The 20,510-nt window shown below is 32.7% G+C and overlaps 1 protein-coding gene across 1 annotated transcript in view; it reads right to left on the bottom strand.

The window, feature by feature from the left end:
• Atad2b (ATPase family AAA domain containing 2B) overlaps nucleotides 1-20,510 on the bottom strand; it is a 160,867-nt gene that overhangs the window by 57,388 nt on the left and 82,969 nt on the right. The window contains 4 exon segments of the mRNA XM_047522251.1: nucleotides 3,535-3,670; nucleotides 6,664-6,975; nucleotides 11,389-11,479; nucleotides 15,362-15,521. Of these exon segments, the coding sequence (XP_047378207.1) occupies nucleotides 3,535-3,670; nucleotides 6,664-6,975; nucleotides 11,389-11,479; nucleotides 15,362-15,521 (699 nt within the window).

Raw genomic sequence — 20,510 nt, 5'->3', positions numbered from 1 at the left:
TGAATTCTTACCATTCTCTCTCTTTTTTCCCATTGTACTTATCCTCTAGCATTTCTTCTATGTGTTACATTTATTGTTTTAGTGCCTGTCTCCTCTACCTAAAGTGTAGCACAAGCGTTGGGGTTTCATCTATTTTGTTCAATGACATAGTTCAAGTACTTAGAATATATCTGGCATATAATGGGCACTTATAGAGAATATTTAAATGAGTGAATGAATACGTGAAAGAAGAAATGAATGATTTAAACTAACAAACAAGAAAACATTATTTTCAACTATAGTGTTAATAAAGACTTAAAAAGAAAAACAGAGCTGAGGGTAAACTACTTGCCTAGCACAAGTAAGGCCCTGGGTTTGAGCCCTAGCACTACCCAAAAAAATAAAATAAAATAAGACAAACAACGCTCAAAATTGATAAAGATCTTTTTACAATACCTCTCTCATACATTAGTGGTAGAAGGGTAAATTAGTAAAATCTTTGTAGAAAGCAATTTAGCAATCTGTATCAAGGTTTTAAATGTATATATCCTTTGACACAGCAATCATGATTCTTAAAATTTACCTTGATTACTGAATCAAACAATGGTGCAAAGGTGTATACTCAAGAAGATGTCTATCACTATACTGTTTATAAAAGAGGAAAGCAGGAAACTTCAAATATTATAAATTCTATAAATTTTGGAACATCTAAAAATTAGAAACTATGCAGTTATCTTAAGAGAATGACATTAAACATATTAACATGAAATAATATTCCCAGCACTGTGGATAAAAAAGCAAGTTATATTAACAATTTATAGGAGGATATATTCTGCATAAAATAATGGGTAGGTCTACTTATAAATAGAGAACATGGAGGTGTAGTCACCAAAACTTGAAAAAATATTACCTCCAGCTGCTGGGACTTTAATTTTTACTTTCTTCTTTATGCTCTTCTTTATTACTTGAATTTTCTACACATATCTTTCTAATCAAAAAAAACAAAGCTATTTTCATTTTAAAAACCTTAAGAAAGCTCTGTTTTTAATTCCTCTTTTGGTAATGCAAAAAACAAAGAAAACATACGTTTCCTCATGTGGCTTCTCTACCAGATTTTAACTATCTTGACTTCTATTATATCTTAAATCTTTTAAAGAGGTTTCAACATTGATTTAGAACACATTTCCAGATACCTGCTGGTAATGCCCAGGTTGGCATGGCTAGAAAGCAACACTAAGGTCTTCTTGCCATTTCTACACTAATCTGGCATGCTAACACATATTGCTCAAACAGAAAACCAAACCAACCAAACAACAACAACAACAAAAAAAAACTATTGTGTAGCCCTTGTGTATAGCTACCCTTTGTGTAGCTTTTATTCTAAAGAGCATGCTTCTTGGAAAGTGTGAAAAATAATATATTACCCAATTTACCCAAAGAAGCAATACAATTCCCTATCTGCCTTTAAACGTGGAAGTCAAACATGATTCCACAAAACAAACAGCACAGACTGGCTCTGAATCCTGTTAGCACAATCCTGAACAACTAACTTATTTCTGCTTCAGTTTCTTCATCTATGAAATAATATCACAAATGCACACATCCAGTGTGCAAAAAGCACTAAGATGCTAACAATCCTTTCAAACTCAAAAGGACAGGAAATGTCACTGTCCCCTGCAAAGTTTAACTGGACTTTCCAACACAATTAGTTCTGCTCTCATAGAACTTTAATCACATTGCTATCTCTGCAACTCCAATAACAAGAACTTCTATAGAGTAAGAACTAAGTTGTATCTTATTCATGCTTATGTTTTCAGCACCTACAACAGTAAACAAAAGTTGGAAGAAAGAGTGGGTGAACAAAGATATAAATTAATAAATATTATTGAAATATCTAAGAAAAAAGTTTGTTCTAGAATATAGCACTCTCACTAATTAATCAAAGTGAAATCAGTAAACTAGAAAAGCATATATAAAGGAAGATTAAACCAATTCTTTCAGAAAACGTAAGCTAAAGAGTATTATCAGTGACACACATAAAATCAGTGGCAAAGCTCTTACCAAAAAGTCAAACACAAAACTGGAAATGAAGCTTTTTAAAATCAAAACCTGTTTCTGTATTCTTTTATTGACAAAAGAACAAACATAAGTCTACTGATAGTTTCTTAGCTCCTGCTATTACATAATATCAATCCAAACAACTAAGAGTGTCAAAACAACAAACACATATACAAACACAGACAGGCTAACCATGTTTAAAAAATGTTTTTTAAGTATTTATCTTGCCGGTAATTAATAAAACTGATCTGTAAAATGGTAGAAGAGTCTAAGAAAACTTCACTGAGAACATAAAACAACAAGCTAGAAAAGAAGAAAAATCTTTCTAACAGAACATACTGTTAACAAACATATCAAGAACTGGGTCTGGGGGCTCATGCCTATAAGCCAGCAACTTGGGAAGCTGAGGCAGGATAGAAAGCTCATGGTCAGTCCCAGCAACTTAGTGAGACCCTCAGCAACTTAGAAAGACTCTGTCAAGAAAAAAAATGACAGGGGATATAGCTCAGAGATAAAGTACCCCCTGGGTTCAATTCTCAGAAACAAATAAATAAAATCAAGAAACAAAAAGAATAGATGAAAGTAATTTAAACCCACTTTAAAAACAGAAACAAGAAAGAATCATCAACGCCATCAATGCAAATAATCAAAACATTTCACCAAAATCTACTTGGGGGAACTCTGATTCAAGCTGAAGACTTAAATTTGTTAAAAATACCACTACAGAAAAATTACTTAAAAGTACACACAATTGAGCCTCTTAGTACAGAAGTGCTATTAGACCTACCTGACGAGAGTTTTATGGTCCTTCAACTACGGTGTTAATTATGTAAATGCAAGTAATGATGCTGTTAGTATTTGAAAACTTTTTGGTCTCTTAATTTAAAATTACATTTGTACTAAAAGTGTTTACCCATTAGAGTAGATAGCAAAAGTTACTTTAACATAGTTCAAAGGTAAAAGTAGATAGAAAAGTCATAAAATCCAAATTACAAAAGTGTAAACTAATAATGTTTTAAAGAATCAAAAAGTTTTTTAATTACTGAGCAATTTCTAACTCAAAATCTCTTTAGTAGCCTTGGAGTTCCTAAATTATAATCTGAAACTTATCACAAGATTGCTCTAGGTTGAGATTAGTATTTCATTTCTGTCCATTTTAGTTCAAATAAAAAGCAATAAAATTGGGCCCAAGGGTTGATTGCCAAAGGATAATCCTTCCCCAATCCCCACATACAAATACACACATACACTCAATCATTTTGTTAAAAAAAAAAAAAAAAGAAAAAAAAAATGCAAACTAACAGATGAGATTCTTCTACTTGGGAAAAAACAGTCTTAGGTATCTGACGAAAAAATTATTACCACACAAAAAGCATACACAATAGAAGTTTTCCAGAATTGTGTCCAAACAAGAGAAAAACAGAGTCTTCAAAGTTATAAGTAAAAAAGTAGCAAAAATCATTCTAGATTGAAGGAAATTTGATATAAATTACTCACATTGTAAAATGAAGGTAGGGTTTATGTATAGCAGCAGCTGATGACTGTTTCTTTGGTGATCCTGAGTGACAACTAGTTTCAAAAATTGATAAACAATTCTCATCTTCACTGTCATCTAAAATTAGATTATCTATATCTGTTTTAAAAAAAAAAAAAAAAAAGGCACAAGGATTATGAGACTTATCAAGACATTTTAATGCTCTGCCCGGTTAAGGAAAATTGGGTTAAAAATTAAGTGACCTTAACTAACAAGTTATCTATCAAATAATATAGATTTATGAGCAAACTGACAAACTACAACATTGGAAAACTTTATAACAGGACTATAGGTAATTCTTTCCACTATCCACTTAAATATTATGAGATATAATTTGGAAAACGTGACTTACTAAAACAAGTCTGGAAAAGAAGTAGCACTCTCATCAAGCCTCACCTACTATCTGAAAACTGAGTTAATTTGGACCTATGTCTGGTTCAATTAATAGGGTAGTTGGGGCAAGGCCAGTTCTTACAAAAGCAACAACAAAGAATAAATTGATCCATATTTTTTAAATGGCATACAATTGGGGCTAGGGTTGTGGCTCAGTGGTGGAGTGCTTGCCTACCAAAAAATAAAATAAAATAAATGGCATATAACTTTTCAAGGAAAACCTGGCCTAATTAAGACACAGTCAGGAATTTAGTCCAAGCTAATCATAAAAATGTATTTATCCATTAGCATTAGTCTGTCTATGGGACTTAGGCTACTGCTCAGTGGACCAATTGGAACTAAAAGTCCTACCAAGAATGCAATACTTAAAAAAACTTTTCCTGAACTACAACCTGAAAGATTAACATTTATATTTCACACATGCCAATCAAAAAGTGCTAATTTGGGGCTGGGATTGTGGCTCAGTGGTCAAGGACTCGCCTAGCACATGTTAGGCAATGGGTTCAATCCTCAGCACCACATAAAAATAAAAAAATAAAATAAAAGGTATTGTACCCATCTACAACTAAAAAAATTTTTTTAAAGTGTCAATTTGTTCAATAGAGAACAATGCAATATATGTACTATAGGGGAGAACTAAGATTGACAGAAATCAATCTAAGTGCTGTGGGTACATACCTATAATCCCAGATGATGCTTACGCCCAGGAGTTTAAGGAAACTATAAAAAATATAGTAAGTTTTCATCTCAAAAGTAAAAGAAAGATTAACAGAAATCACAGCCTTCCAAAAAGAAGGAAAAAATAGAGGAATGCTTTATAAAATGAGATGCAGAATTGTGCAGACAAAAATCTCAAGGGTTTTTAATTAAACTGAAAATTAACTGAGCACTTCTTTTTTTAATTTTTTTTAGTTGTGGAAGGACCTTTATTTTGTTTGTTTATTTATTTGTTTATATGTAGTGCTGAAGGTCGAACCCAGGGCATCACACATGCCAGGCAAGTGCTCTACCACTGAGCCACAACCCCAACCCCAACTGAGTACTTTTTGAGTAATAATATCATACAAAAGGAATGAATATTTGTCTAAGAAAAAATATTAAAGACAAAAACAAACCCAGAATACATCTAAAAAACTAAAACTTAATTAGTAATAATAAAATAAAATTTGGGTGCTCTTCTCTACTGGTGCATGCTTCTCTACTAGTTCAATTAATTGAAACTAAAGTATACTTTATATTTATGAAAAAGTTATAGGCAAACTTTATATTCCATAAAATGTTAATTCTCAAATGGAGATCATCTCTCAGAAGAGAAAGTGAGATTTTTGTGACTTCTAAAAGTGATGTAAGTTTTATAAAAAAATGAAAAATTTTGAAAAAAGATGCATATCCCTAGTTATAAGAAACAGGGAAAAATACACAAATCATGGCTTAGTGCCTGACTCATAGATATTTACTATGAGTAAATACAGAATATTTAACTTCTCTATCAAATTTAAGAAATTAAATACTTTATGTGGTATTTCACTCAAGTCTAGCCTTAAAAAAATTTAAGTTTCTGAAAAATTACTTGAACAATATTCTGACTTTTACTCTGTAATACTTTCAGTGTTAGTATAATTCTCTGAACAATTTTCTATTTGGAGCAGAGTACCTCCCAAACAAGGTTCCACATACAAGGGACATTAATATAATCAAAAGAGAGGCTGGGGTTATGGCTCAGTGGCATCTAGCATGTGTGAGGCACTGAGTTCGATTCTCAGTACCACATAAAAATAAATAAAATAAAGGCATTGTGTTCATCTAGAACTAAAAACTTAAAAAAAAAAAATCAAAAGACATTACTTTTACTTCAAAGTTCATAGAACTTACTTTGATTAGCATGCCAACCTAAATTTCTAATGTTCTCCTTTCAATAAGTGATCTTTTTAATGGTAGTTTTCTCTTTTTATCTTGTGTCCAAAGTATGATCTTGAGGTTTAATTCAATTCAAGACCCTCTACAACCAGGTTCTAATTTACTCTCTTACCAATAGCTTACACTCCAATCAGCAAAGCGCACAGCAGAGTGCCCTGTCAACACTTTTTTTTTTTTTTTGCAGTGCTGGGGATTGAACTCAGGGCCTTGTGCTTGCAAGGCAAGCACTCTACCAACTGAGCTATATCCCCAGCCCTACAAATTACATTTGATGAACTGAATTCACAGGGGCTTAACAGTGATGAAGGCAAGAGCATGATCTATGGAATCAGGCTTCCTGGGTTTGAGCTGGCTTCAGAATTTACTTAGTAACTTTAGGTAAACCAAATTACCATTCAGTCTCCCAGTCTCCACCTCTATATAATGAAAGCAGCTAACCCACAGAACTGGGATAAGAATGAATAAATGATTATTTATGTAAGTGCTTTATAATAACAAATGTAAGCTACTAAAATTATAGTCAACTTTCTAAAAATAGTAACACTCCTATACTACAATGGTTAGAATATTCCAAGAGTGAACACTCATTCATTATAAATATTCACCAGGCAACCTACTATATACTTGGTAATATGTCAGGCCTGGAACATATAGTGGTCAGTGAAGCAGATGTAATTTATATATTCATGGCAAATATGAAAGAGTGATACACAAACAATCTTATGAGGAAACTACACCTATATTCATTTCATTTTAACAATATGAAAAGTTGTTTAAAGTACCTTCTTTCTTGTCACTCTGGCTAATTTCAGCATGAGGAAACACTTTTTGCAAGACTGCTAGAATGTTGTTGAAGCTCCTTTCCAGCAGTGGCCTTATAATAGGTGATAGCGCATGTCCCGAAGACATCACAGCACGTTGGGAAGCAGGCACTATATTTTGCATTGCATGGTAAAAATCTTGGGCACTGAGCACTATTGAGGAAACATCTAGCTGCAGTTTATGACTGCTAGCATAGATCTGTGGATATCGCCTCCGAAGAGCAATGAGGGCAGCTTCAGTGCACAGGGCCTTGATATCAGCTCCACAGTAGCCTAATGCACAAAAGGAGAAGGATAACAAAAGTTCGTTCATTCTTCCAAGTCGCCAAATATGTTTTGTAAATATATACACAGTTATGTAAAGTAATAATAATAGTCAGTAATTATGTACAATTTTATTGGAAATGAACCATTTAAAATTACCTAACAAAACTGTTGAATTAAGGGCTAAATACTCAAGACAAAAATGTTTTGAATATTTTAAATTAACAAAAAGATAAACTAGGAATATTAACAAAAAATAATCCAGGTATTATATGTCAAAAACACTAATTACAATGTACAACTTTATTCAGGAAAGGTTTTAAAAGAATTATAATTTCCTTTCAATCTTTCATCATTATTGTCACTCATTAGTTTCGTTCTCATGACATTGTGCTTACCTATAGATTATTTTTTCTAATATTATCAGCCTCTAAATACATGAAATGATAGGACAAAGTAGAACAGAAGCAAAAACTTCAAACATAGCTATTGCATTGCCAACCCTGAAAATAACTCACTAGAGAGTTAATAACCAATTACCTAAAAAATTGTAATTTAAAATTATAATCAATCTATGATAGCTCCAAGGTCATTAAATGGAATAAGAATGTTAAAAAATATTCAGCTGATTTTCCACATTAACTTTCATTACATATCTATTTATCTTAAAATGAATGACAATCGAATTTTTTTTTTTTACAGGTTATAGCGATGTGAAGTATTATATACTATCCATATTTAATGGATGATGTAGTTAAACAATAGATCAAGCTGCCAGTGGTTTTAAGTTATTTCATTCATCTGAGCAACAAATACATACAAAAACAAATGAACTGTTAAGTCTTCACCACAATAAGGAAGTAAAACTCAAACTAGCCAGGTTATCTTTTATCATCTACACTTGGCCCCCTGTATCAGTTCTACCACAAGGGGAACCACTCCAACAGTTTTTGGAACACTGGACTCCCAAGGAGCAGAATCAGGTTTATTCCCCTTAGTATACTTCACAGGGATCTCATGGAACACTTAAATACTTAAATAAAAGTCGTGATTACAAAGTAAAACTTATTCAGAGTTGGAAAAAATATTTACTGTGAGAATTTAACTCAAAAAACTATAAACACATTAAACGTCAATATTGTCTTCATAATAATCAGATTTGCCACACTAGTCTCTCATTTTATTTTCTTCTTAATTAATAAATTTGAAAATTTTTCCTTTGACATACACATTTGTTATACTCAACAAAATGAATACAGATCATCAGCTTAAAGTTAGTTAAAATAATTCAAGAACGATTAAAGCATGGGAATTCTGCCCTCCATATCAGAGTAAATAAAGACGACCATCTTCAAACAATGAAAACAATTACAATTCTTCTAAAAGTATATGCATAGTTAGTAAACTTACTGCATAGTCCTACTCAATTGCCAAAGTTTTAAAAAAATAGAAGACTCAGAAACAACTAAGACCAAAAATAAATAAAAAACCAGTCACTAAAAGGTATTTTATGTAGTAAATGTTAAATGTTATTCATAACATTTGTTTGCCATAATTAATAATGTGTTAAATATATATATTACTGTTGAGTTTATCAATAATAATAGATCCCATTCATGGAAGTAAATTTTCACATGGATTATTATAACCAATGGGCTATAAAAGATAAAAAAGACCTTCTCATTTTGCTTGTGATTAAGAATTACTGGTCTATCTGTGGTTCCCAACTTGAATATTCATCAGAGTGAATGATAAAACTGAAACAAAAATATAGATTCCCAAGCCCTACAACAGTGAACAGAATCTCTAGGAGCTTTAAATTTAAAAGTGTACATTTTGAGAAAGATTTTTAAATGATTCTGATACACATGAAAAAATCGGTAACTACTGACAATATACTTCTGTCACTAGACTCTAGAATTAAAAGTGTAGAATGACCCTAGCTAAATGTGTCACACTTAGAGTGATTCCACGTATTGGTTAGGCCTTCTGTCCTGTGATAATTAATAGCACTCTCAAAAGGTTCAGGATTTGATCATTCTACACTAAAAAGACATTATACCTTTCAGAGACTTAAAAGTTGATACAATAATCCCATCCTAATTCTACCACTACCTTTCTAATACTATGCTGAACACGAGCATCAGGACAGCAAAGGAAGAGCATTCTTGAGTATTGCTATTAGATAGAAATATTTCTGAAAGACTAAAAATATAGCTATTAAGAGGTTAGATTAGAAACAAGGCCAGAACAAAAGTCTATAAGCTTGGTTTTTTAAAGTAAAAACAAATTGAAGTCCCACAATATAGATAGTCCATTTATACTTTTTCATTATTTTAGCCCTCTCACTGAAAATAAAAGAGAAATATAATTAGGGTTAAGCTCTTCATTAATCATAAACTTCTTTTATTGTGCACATGTTCTTCATATCAGCGTATGTTGAGAAATATTTAACTACTTATAAAAAAAACATACCTACTATGCATGCAAAAACTTCCAAGTGCTAGGGAATTAATTTCAAGGTAAAAGTTATCAAATCTATAATTTCTAAGAGGTCAACTATTTTTACAGTTGTTCACAAAGACTGCAATGTCTTTTGTTAAGCATAAATTTCACTGAACTGAACCAATACATGGGTAAACATGTTTGGGATACAGAAAATTATTTCATAAAGGATTTACAATTTATTACTATTTCACTCCTGTTTGAAGATGTGCAATTGATTTTTTCTTTAATGTGAACTGGTTTCTTAAATGGAATAAATGTCACAACCAAAAACAGAAGTCATTTAATTACAATGGATTTTTATGTCACTAACCAGGAAGAAAATGGCAATAAGCAGATTCTGTATTTACTTACAGCCACCCATGAAGTAAAAGGCAGCAAATTTTTCAGTCCAATAAAAATGTTTCTCATAAAAATTTAAAAACTTAAGAAACTGACTAAAAGCTACAATAAATCACTTGGAAAGGTGAGAAGTACTGACCTATGGAAATGCAAAGGGAAACTAGGATTCTATTATTTGGGATAAAGAGTAAAGCTAGAAGGTGTAATATGGTAGACAGGATAATAGAAAATAATTTTAGAATATCTATGTCTTAGGGAATCTCCAAAATTATCTAAAGACTTCTGCTTATTTCAATTAAGAAACATTCTGTGGTAAAAATCACAGAAAAGTCTACAAATATTTCCCAGTCTGATTTGAATTCTGATACAATATAATAAATAAAAGGGGACAAATTTCAAAAAGGGGAAAGATTGGATTTTTTACCAAATACCACCCTCTCCCATAAAGCAGCACAAGGCTTTGCAAAGGTCAAGCCAAATTTACATGAAATGGGTTTGGCGCATGCTCTCTTATACCAGGCAAAGCTTAAACTGGAGTAGTGCTGGAGAGATTTACGTTTTCTCCTCACCAGAAGAAGTCGAGGTCTTTGTGGTTCAAAAGCTGAGGGATGCTGCTTCGGAGATGGAGGTCCCTGTGGATGAAGAGGATAATTCGGATGTAGCTAACTGAATGGACTAATTTTCTACTTAAGTTTTAAGTATTTGATGGAGGATTACAATGATTTCTTTTTAATTAAGATGTTCTTTTTGGTTTTGGTAACTTTAAAGTTTTCCCAAAACTTATTTGGGGAATTTCTTCATAATGCTTAAAAAGTTCATGGAGAGAGATTTTTTTAATTTTTATTTTGGAGAGCATGAGGAGAAAACAGACAAAAAAGAGAGAAAGTGAATGAAGCAAAAATTCCTGTGTGTATAATCCATTCCTTAATATTTTATTTCTTTTTATTTCAGACCTAATTAGAGCTAATACCCTGAATTCCATCTCCTGTGTACATAAATGCTCTCTCACCCATCCTTTTAGGACAGTAGTGTTCAGTCACTCTGCAGGGGTATCTTCCATACTGTGATGAATTTAAAACTAATTTGGAAAGTTTTATAATTGGGAAAATATTACCAAATGCCATTAAGTATTTTCTTTGAAGACCCAATCCACCCAACTTCTCTCTGGACTACAGGAATAAAGATGAGCCCATTTCTGTTATCTGTGAAGTGAAAGACTGCAGTCCTGCCTTTGACATGGACCTTTTACTCTTAACTTTAAGATTATTTTTCTTAATAAAACTTCTGAGAGGGTCAGTTCCTAAAAGGAGACGCTGTAGTAATATTAAGGATATCTAGCACTCAATGAAAGGTATATTACCACTGAGCTTTGTTAAGCAACATCTAATGGTATTTAAAATTCTAACTTAGAAGTGATAAAACTTTAAATGAAATATTTAAAATAACTTTTAAATACGAAGGCAGAGCCATCTATTGTACAACCAAAGAACTTGTTCACATTTCAAACACAAGGGGAAAAGGAGACTGAACAGAAATTAACAATGACAATCAAAGAATTCAAAGAGTAGCACTCACCAACACATTTTTCGGCTAGTTCACCTAAAAAAGCATCTGACAATTTTGGATTCCAGTCCCTGGTATGGATCTGTAAGATGTGTTTTCTTGCCTAAGAAGAAGAAGATGAATAAATACCATCAACCCCTCAAATATACTAGCTAGAACAAATTTTGACTAGCCATACCACCAAAAAATGATTTTTTATTCTAAAAGCAATTAACCTTAACTAATCCATGTCAACCTGAGGCATTATTCCCTCAAACACAGTTACCTGAGCTGGCTTGAAACATGACAAACAAATCATAATCAAGACACTCTCACTGACATGATAAGGAATTCAGGATCCACCAACTAAAAGAAGAACAACTTCAAAATCATCAAGCTAAATCTTGCTCAAAAAGTGGACCAAATCTGGAATAGCTATAGTTTCAATTGTACGTTCTAAGTTAGGAGTTAAGATACATGAGTCTTATTTTCTTCCACATTGAAGTATCTACCTGAACAGATCCATAAAAAGTAGAAAATCAAAGTCCAAAAGAAATATCAGCATGACAGCATATATACTCTATAAGATGACATTAAGAGTCTAAAAAGCTAGGCACTGTGGCACATGCTGGCAATTCCAACTACTCTCGAAGCTGAAGTGGGAATATCACTTGAGCCCAGGAGTTGAAGACCAGTATGGGCAACAAAGAGAGATCCCCCCCATATCAAAATAAATAAAATTAAGATGATTAAAAAAAAGGAATCTAAACAGACTTCATTAGAAGCATAAATACTGCTTATTATAAGACCTTTAGAGAATCAAAAACATGTCAAAAAATATAATCTGGAATATACCTCAAAAAGATTTTTTTTTTTTTGGTGGTGGTGCCTGGGATTGAACCAAGAGCTCTTCTTTTCTCCTCACTTTATGAAATAAGTAAATGAAGGTTTCAAGTACTAAAATTCATTACTTCAGACAAGCAAGTCATCGGGTCTCTAAAACACTTAAGTGACATGCTCTTTATATAACCCAATCAGACTCACTTTTCTTTTACTGTACTAAAATCAAGACATAGAATAAAGAAAAACAAATGTTTAAATGAAGAAACAAAGAGATATTTATTGTTTTTAATCTATGTCATATAGAATAATAAGTCATATAGCTTCCCCTAATACAAGGTTCCTTCCTCTACTATTAATATAAGCCCATTTCTGTTATCTGTGAAGTGAAAGACTGCAGTCCTGCCTTTGACATGGACCCGTTTACTCTTAACTTAAAGCTTTTTTTTCTAAATAAAATTTCTAAAAAGAGTCAATTCCTAAAAAAAGACACCGTAGTAATATTAAGAATATCTAATACTCAATAAAAGGCATGTTACCACTGAGCTTTGTTAAGCAACACCTAATGGCACCTAAGGTAAATTCAAGCCCCTCACTTTTCAGGATTCACAAGTACACAACGACCACACATATACATATGTAATGATGATGACAGCTACGACAACAAAGGAAAATAAGAAGAGAAATTAAGCATTACTACATGCAGAAGATATTACTATTTTATGCTATTGAAGAATTAATTGAATAATTAAAATCTGGAACCAAGACCTAGTTTAGTTGATCTTTTACTTGGTGAAATGGCCAGAGTCATGATATTCTATTGCCAAAACCACGGAATAATAAGAGCCACTGACTGCTTTTGGTTTAAATTAGAGACCCAAATAGGTTCTTATTATTACCCTTAATATTTCCTTCCCTAGGCCATTCATTATGCTTCTGTTCTGGCACACTAGGGTAAGGCAGAGCTTCATGTTTCCTAATTCACTGAGAATACTGAAACAATCAGACAGACTTCCACACTTCCCCACACCAAAACTGTCAGACTGTGTATCTAAAAGTCTGTCTTCCTCTATTACCAGAGAAGAACCAATTTTGTCTGAAGTCACTTTTGTCACTTGAACACTAAGTCCTATCCTCTCTTGCCTATTAATGTCGTCTCTAACTTTCATCATAAAAACTTCCGTCTCTGGGTTGGAGTTGTGGCTTAGTTGTGAAGCACTCTCCTAGCACGTGTGAGGCACTGGGTCAATTCTCAGTACCACATATAAATAAATAAATAAATAAATAAATAAATAAATAAATAAATATAAAGGTCCATCAACTAAAAATATATAAAGAATTTTTTTTTAAAACGTCCTTTTCTGAGGATTTCTCAACTTAAAAACAACAAAATACATTCCCTGGTTGACACTTCCCTGACATCTTATCAGTTCAATTCTTTGATTCCTTTTTCAACAAAATTCTTTAAAAAACTTACCTATATTCACTGCCACCAATTTCTTCCAGTTCTTTCTTGAACTAACTCTACAAAAGTCAAGCATTTCACAAACCACTTACTGAAACTTCTCTCATGACAATCACCTGTGATCTACACATAATGCTAAAATACAATGACCAATTTTCTGTCTTCGTCTGATTTGATTTAGCAACATGTGACACAGTCACACTGCTCCCATTGATATACTTTTTGTCATTTGACTTTCAGAACACCCAACTCTCCACGTTCTTCCTTTTACCTTATTGACAAAAGACATGGTAATCTCATCTAGTCTCATGCCCTTAAATGTAAGGAGAAAAGGGAAACAGTCAATATAGGTCTTTTCCATAGACCCAAACTTGAGAAAATGATGCTGAATTTCAGTCTTACAGAATAGTTTTCTTCAAGTGCTAGAAAATTAATGTGCAAAATTATGTCTGAGATCTATACAATACAGGGAGTCACTAGTCTCATAATGGTATTTTTAAATTAACTAACGTTAATAAAATATAAAATATAATGTTAACAATATATATCCTTAGTCACACTAGTCACATTTTAGTGCTCAGTAGCAGAATGTGTTTAATGGGTATAATACCAGACATTGCATCAATGAACAATGCAAATAACACATTTTCATCATCACAAAAAGTTCTATTAGACAACGGTGCTCTAAACCTTGTTTACTCTTAAATAATGGAAATCAAGGAAATAGCTTTCCTGTGCTAAAAGGACACCGCCTGTACCTCTTAGAACTAAGCATGTTCCCTATTTACTATTACAGCCAAAACTCTGTGTTTAGAATGTGAGATGTCACAAATAAGATGATGCTTTCTCCATGCCAAAATAGACTATGCCAACTGCTTCCACCTTGTCTCCCACAACTAAACCCCCTTCTATGACTCTTAGAAGTTGCACTTGGGCAACAAAAATGATATGTATGTTTCCTGTCCTAACAAAGAAAAGTAATCCTGGTGCCTAGACTCAATACAAATCTGAGTCAACAACTAATGGCTGTGCAAATTGATGTCAAATTGATGAATCAACTGTTCTATAAAGGGGAGCCTTCATTTTGCTATAGTGTTCTTCACAGTTCTAATCATAAAGCCTTTCACAGCTATGTATGTAAACCAGGCATTTCACAGGAATGCTAAGATCAGTCACACAACAATACGTATTCTTTTTAAAAATTCACCATAATGAATAACATATACTGCTTTTAATTAAATTTATGATTATTACTATGAAAGTTTGGGTACTGGGTTCTTATCTACAAATCCATATACACTTTATATAATAACATTATTTTTATGGCATAAAAGCTATTTTGATTAACTAGAGACACAAAACTACCATGCAGATAATTACTACATTTTGAAGAACTCAAAAATAGGGCAAGTAAGCATCTATAATAACATAATCAAGAGTTTTCCTAAAAATCATAAACTTTCTGATAAATGCTAATAGGAAAAGAATAAATTGTTCAATAATAGAAGCATAAGATTTCTAAACTATTAACTAAGATATCCTATAAGTACAAAATCTGAACAATGAAAATTCATAAAATATCACCCACAGAGTAGATGTGTATTCCTGTGTGCACATATTTATGTACACACATACACACACACCACACTTTATAATTGAGTTACCTATAAATCTTAACATATTGAAAACAAAAACTCTTACTTTTTGATCAGGCAAGTTGAAAAGGAATTCTCTGTCAAAACGACCAGGTCTCCTGAGTGCAGGATCTATAGAATCAAGTCTGTTTGTAGCACCAATAACAACGATTTCACCCCTATTATCTAATCCATCCATTAGAGCAAGGAGGGTTGACACTATGGAGCTATAAAAAAATATCAGGCAAAATTTTTAAAATGTTAAATGAAAGAAAAAACTGTAAATACTGCTGATTACACTAGCTTATTTTTCAATCTTAAATGTCAATAAAATAATTATAGTGCAAATGCCTCTATATAAAAGATCGCATGATTACAGAAATCATCTTTTAAAGTACCCAGAAAATCCAGTAACAAAACCCTAAAGCACAGTACTTTAAAAAAGATGAAATGGACTTGGTCAAAACTGAAAACCAAACTAGGAGCGTGGTTCAGTGGCAGCATGCATGCTTAGCATTCACAAGGCCCTGGGTTCAATTTCCAGCACCATAAATAAAAAAGATGATAAAAAGCAAAAAAAATTAAATACTCTTTTGCTTCAAAGGACAAGATTCAGAAAGTTAAAAGACAACCCAAAGAAGAAAACGTTGGTAAACTATATATTTAATAAAGATATAGAGTTGAGAATATATAAAGAACTATTACAACTGAACAATAGAAAGACAAATAATCAATCCTAAAACCAGGCAAAAGATTGAAATAACATCTCTACAAAGATTAGATACAAGGATACATCATTACACTAGGCATAAGCAAATCAAACCAAATTAGACACCATTTTAACCCCACTAGGTGACTAAATCAGATACAGCAAGTGTTGGTGAGGCTGTAGAGAAATCAGAACGCAAATGCTTGATGAAAATGAACAGTGGTGCACCTCTTGAAGAAGACTCAGGTAGCAACCTCACTATTAAACAGTTACCAGAAATTTGTACATGCATGTTCATACCAGCATGTTCATACTAGCCAAAAAGTGAAAGAAAGTTAAACGTTTATCAACTAATAAAGAAAATGCATGTGTAAAGGGAAATAAGAGTACTCAATAAGTTATTATAAAATTATACAATAATGTTCAATAAAAATGAAGCTGAGTATGGTGGCACAAACCTATAATTCCAGGAGGATTTCGACTTTGAGGCCAGCTGGCAACTTAGTGAGATCTTGTATCCAAAATAATAATAATAATAATAATAATAATACAAATAAAAAGGGGTGAAAATGTGGTTCAGTGACACAGTGCTTTCCTGGCATGCATGAGGCCTTAGGTTCAAACCCTAGTACTGACAAAAAAAAAAAAAAAAGAAGAAGAAGAAGAAAGACTGATAGACAATATGGATGAACCCTTAAAATATTATGCTACTTGAACAGACAAACAAAAAGCCATAAAATGTAAATTTCATTGACATGAAATATCCAAACTAGGCAAACCCTATAATAGAAAGTGCATGTGGTTTTCCTAGAGCCTGGGAGGATGACTGAAAGACTGGGAGTGATGGCTAAAGGGTATAAGGTTTCCAAGGCAATAAAACATTATAAAATTGATTAAGTGATGGATAGAGAACTCTGTAAACATAATAAAAGTCAATGAACTTAAATAAGTGAACTGTATCCCAATAAAGGGGAATAATAGTACTCTTTGTTTTTTGGTTTTGTTTTCCTTGAGGTACAGTGTCACATGCCTGCAGTCCCAGCTACTCAGGGAGGTTGAGACAGGGGACTACCTGAGCCCAGAGTTGGAGGACAACCTAAACAACATAGCAAGAGCCTTTTTCTCTTCCTCTCTCTCTTTTTTTGGTACAAGGGATTAACCCCAGAGGTGCTTTACCTTTCAACCACATCCCCAGCCCTTTCTTATTTTTTATTTTATGACAGCATCTTGCTAAGTTGCTGAGAGTGGCCTCAAACTTTCAATCCTACTGCCTCAGCCTCCCAAGTCACTGGGATTACAGGAGTGTACCACCATGCCCAACTACCAAGAGCCTGTTACTTAAAAAAAAAAAAAAAAAAAATTAAATTAGGTCCAGGAATGTCTCCTTTCCCAAATTTCCCTAATACACTATTCTAGCTGTGTTTCAAAAATCTACAAACAGAACCAAAATACTCAGTTTTCGTATTTAAGGAAGATTTGTGATTCATTTTTTCTAAATGAATAACTGAAATTTTCTGACGTAGGTGTCTTACCCAAGAAATAAAAAGAGGAGGAGCATCTTAAAGTTCGTATTTAATGTTGAAATTTTCTTTGGTATCCTCCAAACACAAATAGGTATTTCAAGTGCATGTTGGACTTTATCAACAGTTTTAATTTTTCTGGAGTAGAAGAGTTTTCAAATTATAAAGTCTCAAACATGACTAGAAACAGAATTATAATCTAGCTTAAATTCTACCAAAAATTTTTTTTTAAAAAATGGCAATCAGAATCCTTAACTAACCCCAATTATGTTGAAAATAAAGTCCAAACTATTTAACATGCTATTCAAGGCCTTCTTGCCTATCTCCTTCATTATCTGAAAGTGTTATTTTGCCTTTTAAATACAAACCTAAACTCCAAATGGAATTAATCATTTGTATGGTATGAAGGCAGGTCCATTTTGTTGTTGCTGTTGTTTCTTCAAACAGGTCTAGCTGTTTTAAGAATCTATATCCTTTCCCAACATTTGTATTGCCCCTTGAAAAATCAAATCAACCATTCATACCCCATAAGTACATACATTTAGTTACAGTTCTGGGTTCTATTAGTCTATTTGTCTAGTTTTCCACCAATATAAAATTATCTTAACTATAAGAGGCTTTGACAGGCAGAACAGCAAGTCTTTCCACCTTGTTCTTCCATAAGACTTTTCACTATTCTTAATCTTTTCTGTTTTCAGATAAATTTCAGAATCACCTTGTAAAATTCTAAAAAAAAAAAAAAAATGATTTAAATGGTATTGAACTGAATCTTCTAATTAATGTGCACTACTGTCCACTTAAGTCTTTCTTTAATGTTTTTCAATGAGGCTTTATTATTTTCTGCATAAACGCAACATTAATTTTTGGATTCATTCCTCATAACTTTTTAAAAATGATATTGTAAGCAGCAATATCATTTCTGCACAATTACACAAATACAAAATTCATACTTATATTGTTAGTTCTAATCTTGCTAATAATTATCTACCAACTGCTTTGGAATTTCCACACACACAATGCTATCATCAATAAAGTTAACAGTATTGCTGTTGCCTCTCTAACACACATATCTTGTATAGCTTTGTCTTAGTAGATTTACAATGACTGGAATCTATAGTACAGTGCTGATCGGAAGTGTTCACAGCAATCATGTTTGTCATATTACCCACACTAAAAGAGTTTTCCTTTTTCAAAACTAAGCATGTTATTATAGGTTTTTCTAACATGTATTAATTGCACATATTAATAGGGTTCAGTGTGCTATTTCCATTCACACATACAATGTGCACTAATCAAATCCAACCTCCCTTTTTCCACACTCCCCACTGGCACATACCTTTCCCAATATCTAGTAGAACTTTTTTTTTTTTTTTTAAGTTTTTACATATGAAACATGCAGTACCTGTCTTTCTGCATCTGGCTTATTTCACTTAACATAATGTTTTCCAGTTCCATCTATTTTGCTGCACATGAGAGAACTGTATTCTTTATGGCTAAATAATGCTCCATTGTACATTTTCTTTATCAATTCTTATATCAATGGGCACCCAGGATGATTCCGTATCTTAGCTACTGTGAATAGTGTCTCAATACACATGGTTGTGCAGTTATCTCTTTGGTATACTGACTTTATTTGCTTTGGATATGTAGCTAGTAGGATAGTTGAATCATATAGTAAATCTATTTTCAAAAATTTTTTTTTAAGGAACCAGGGATTGAACCCAGGGTCATTTAACCAGTAGGCCACATCCTCAACCCCCTCCTCTCTCCATTTTTTTTTTTTGTATTTTTATTTAGAGACAGGGTCTCACAAAGTTACTGAGGCTGGCCTTGAACTCACAATCCATCTGCCTCAGCCTCTGGAGCCGCTGGGATTACAGGCATGCGCCACCACACCTGGCTGTTTTTAATATCTGAGGAACCTCCATTCTGTTCCCCACAATGGCTGTACTAATTTACATGATACAATCACCAGTGCACAAGAGTTCATTTTCCCCCACATTCTTGCCAGAATTTATTAATTTTTGCTCTTAGCCATTCTAACTAGAATGATATATCTCATTAGTTTTATTTGCATTTCCTGATGTCTAATAATGTATTTGTTGGTGATTTGTGTATCTTCTTTTAAAACATGTCTATTCAGATCATTTGCTCCTTTTTAATTAGATTACTAGTATTTTTAAAGTTTTTTGAGTCCCTTATATATTCTTGACATTAAATGTCTGTCAGATGCACAGGTGGCAAATATTTTCTCTTGTTCTGTAAGTTATACTTTTCACTGTTGTTTGCTTTGATATGCAGTTTTTTGATTTGGGGACATATTCCATTTATCAATTTTTACTTTTATTTCCTGTGCTTTAGGGATCCTATTCGGAAAATCATTACCTGTACCATTGACTTGAAGTGTTTTCCTTGTTTTCTTTTAGTAGTTTCAGGTCTTACATTTAGGTTTTTGATCCACCTTGAGTTGATTTTTGTTCAGGGTAAGAGGGGTAAAGTATTAATTTTCCAAATGTGGAAATACAGTGTTCTCAGAATCACTTGTTGAAGAGGATGTCCTTTCTCCAAGGCATATTTTTGGCATCTGTGTGGAAAATCACTTGGCTGTAGATGTATGGGTTTATTTCTTGTATCCATTCTGTTCCATTGGCTTATATGTCTGTTTTTGTGCCAATATCATACCGTTTTAAATAAATGTGACTCCAGTATGCCTTGAAATCAGGTGTCTTGATGCCTCCAGCTTTGTTCTTCTTGCTCAAGACTGCTTTGACTATTTGAAATATTTTGTGCCTACACATGAATTTTACTTTTCCCATTCTGTGAAGAGTGTCATAGGTGTACTGATAGGATTGAACTGAATCTATAGATTGCCTTGGGTAGTACGAACGTTTTCACAATATTAATTCTTTCAATACATGAACATGAGCATTTTTTTTCTTTTAATGTTATTATCTTCAATTTCTTTCAACAGTGTTTTGTATTTCCAT

Source organism: Sciurus carolinensis, chromosome 13 (assembly GCF_902686445.1).
Source record: "Sciurus carolinensis chromosome 13, mSciCar1.2, whole genome shotgun sequence".
NCBI lineage: Eukaryota > Metazoa > Chordata > Mammalia > Rodentia > Sciuridae > Sciurus > Sciurus carolinensis.
This window is presented reverse-complemented; position numbering and strand designations above follow the sequence as displayed.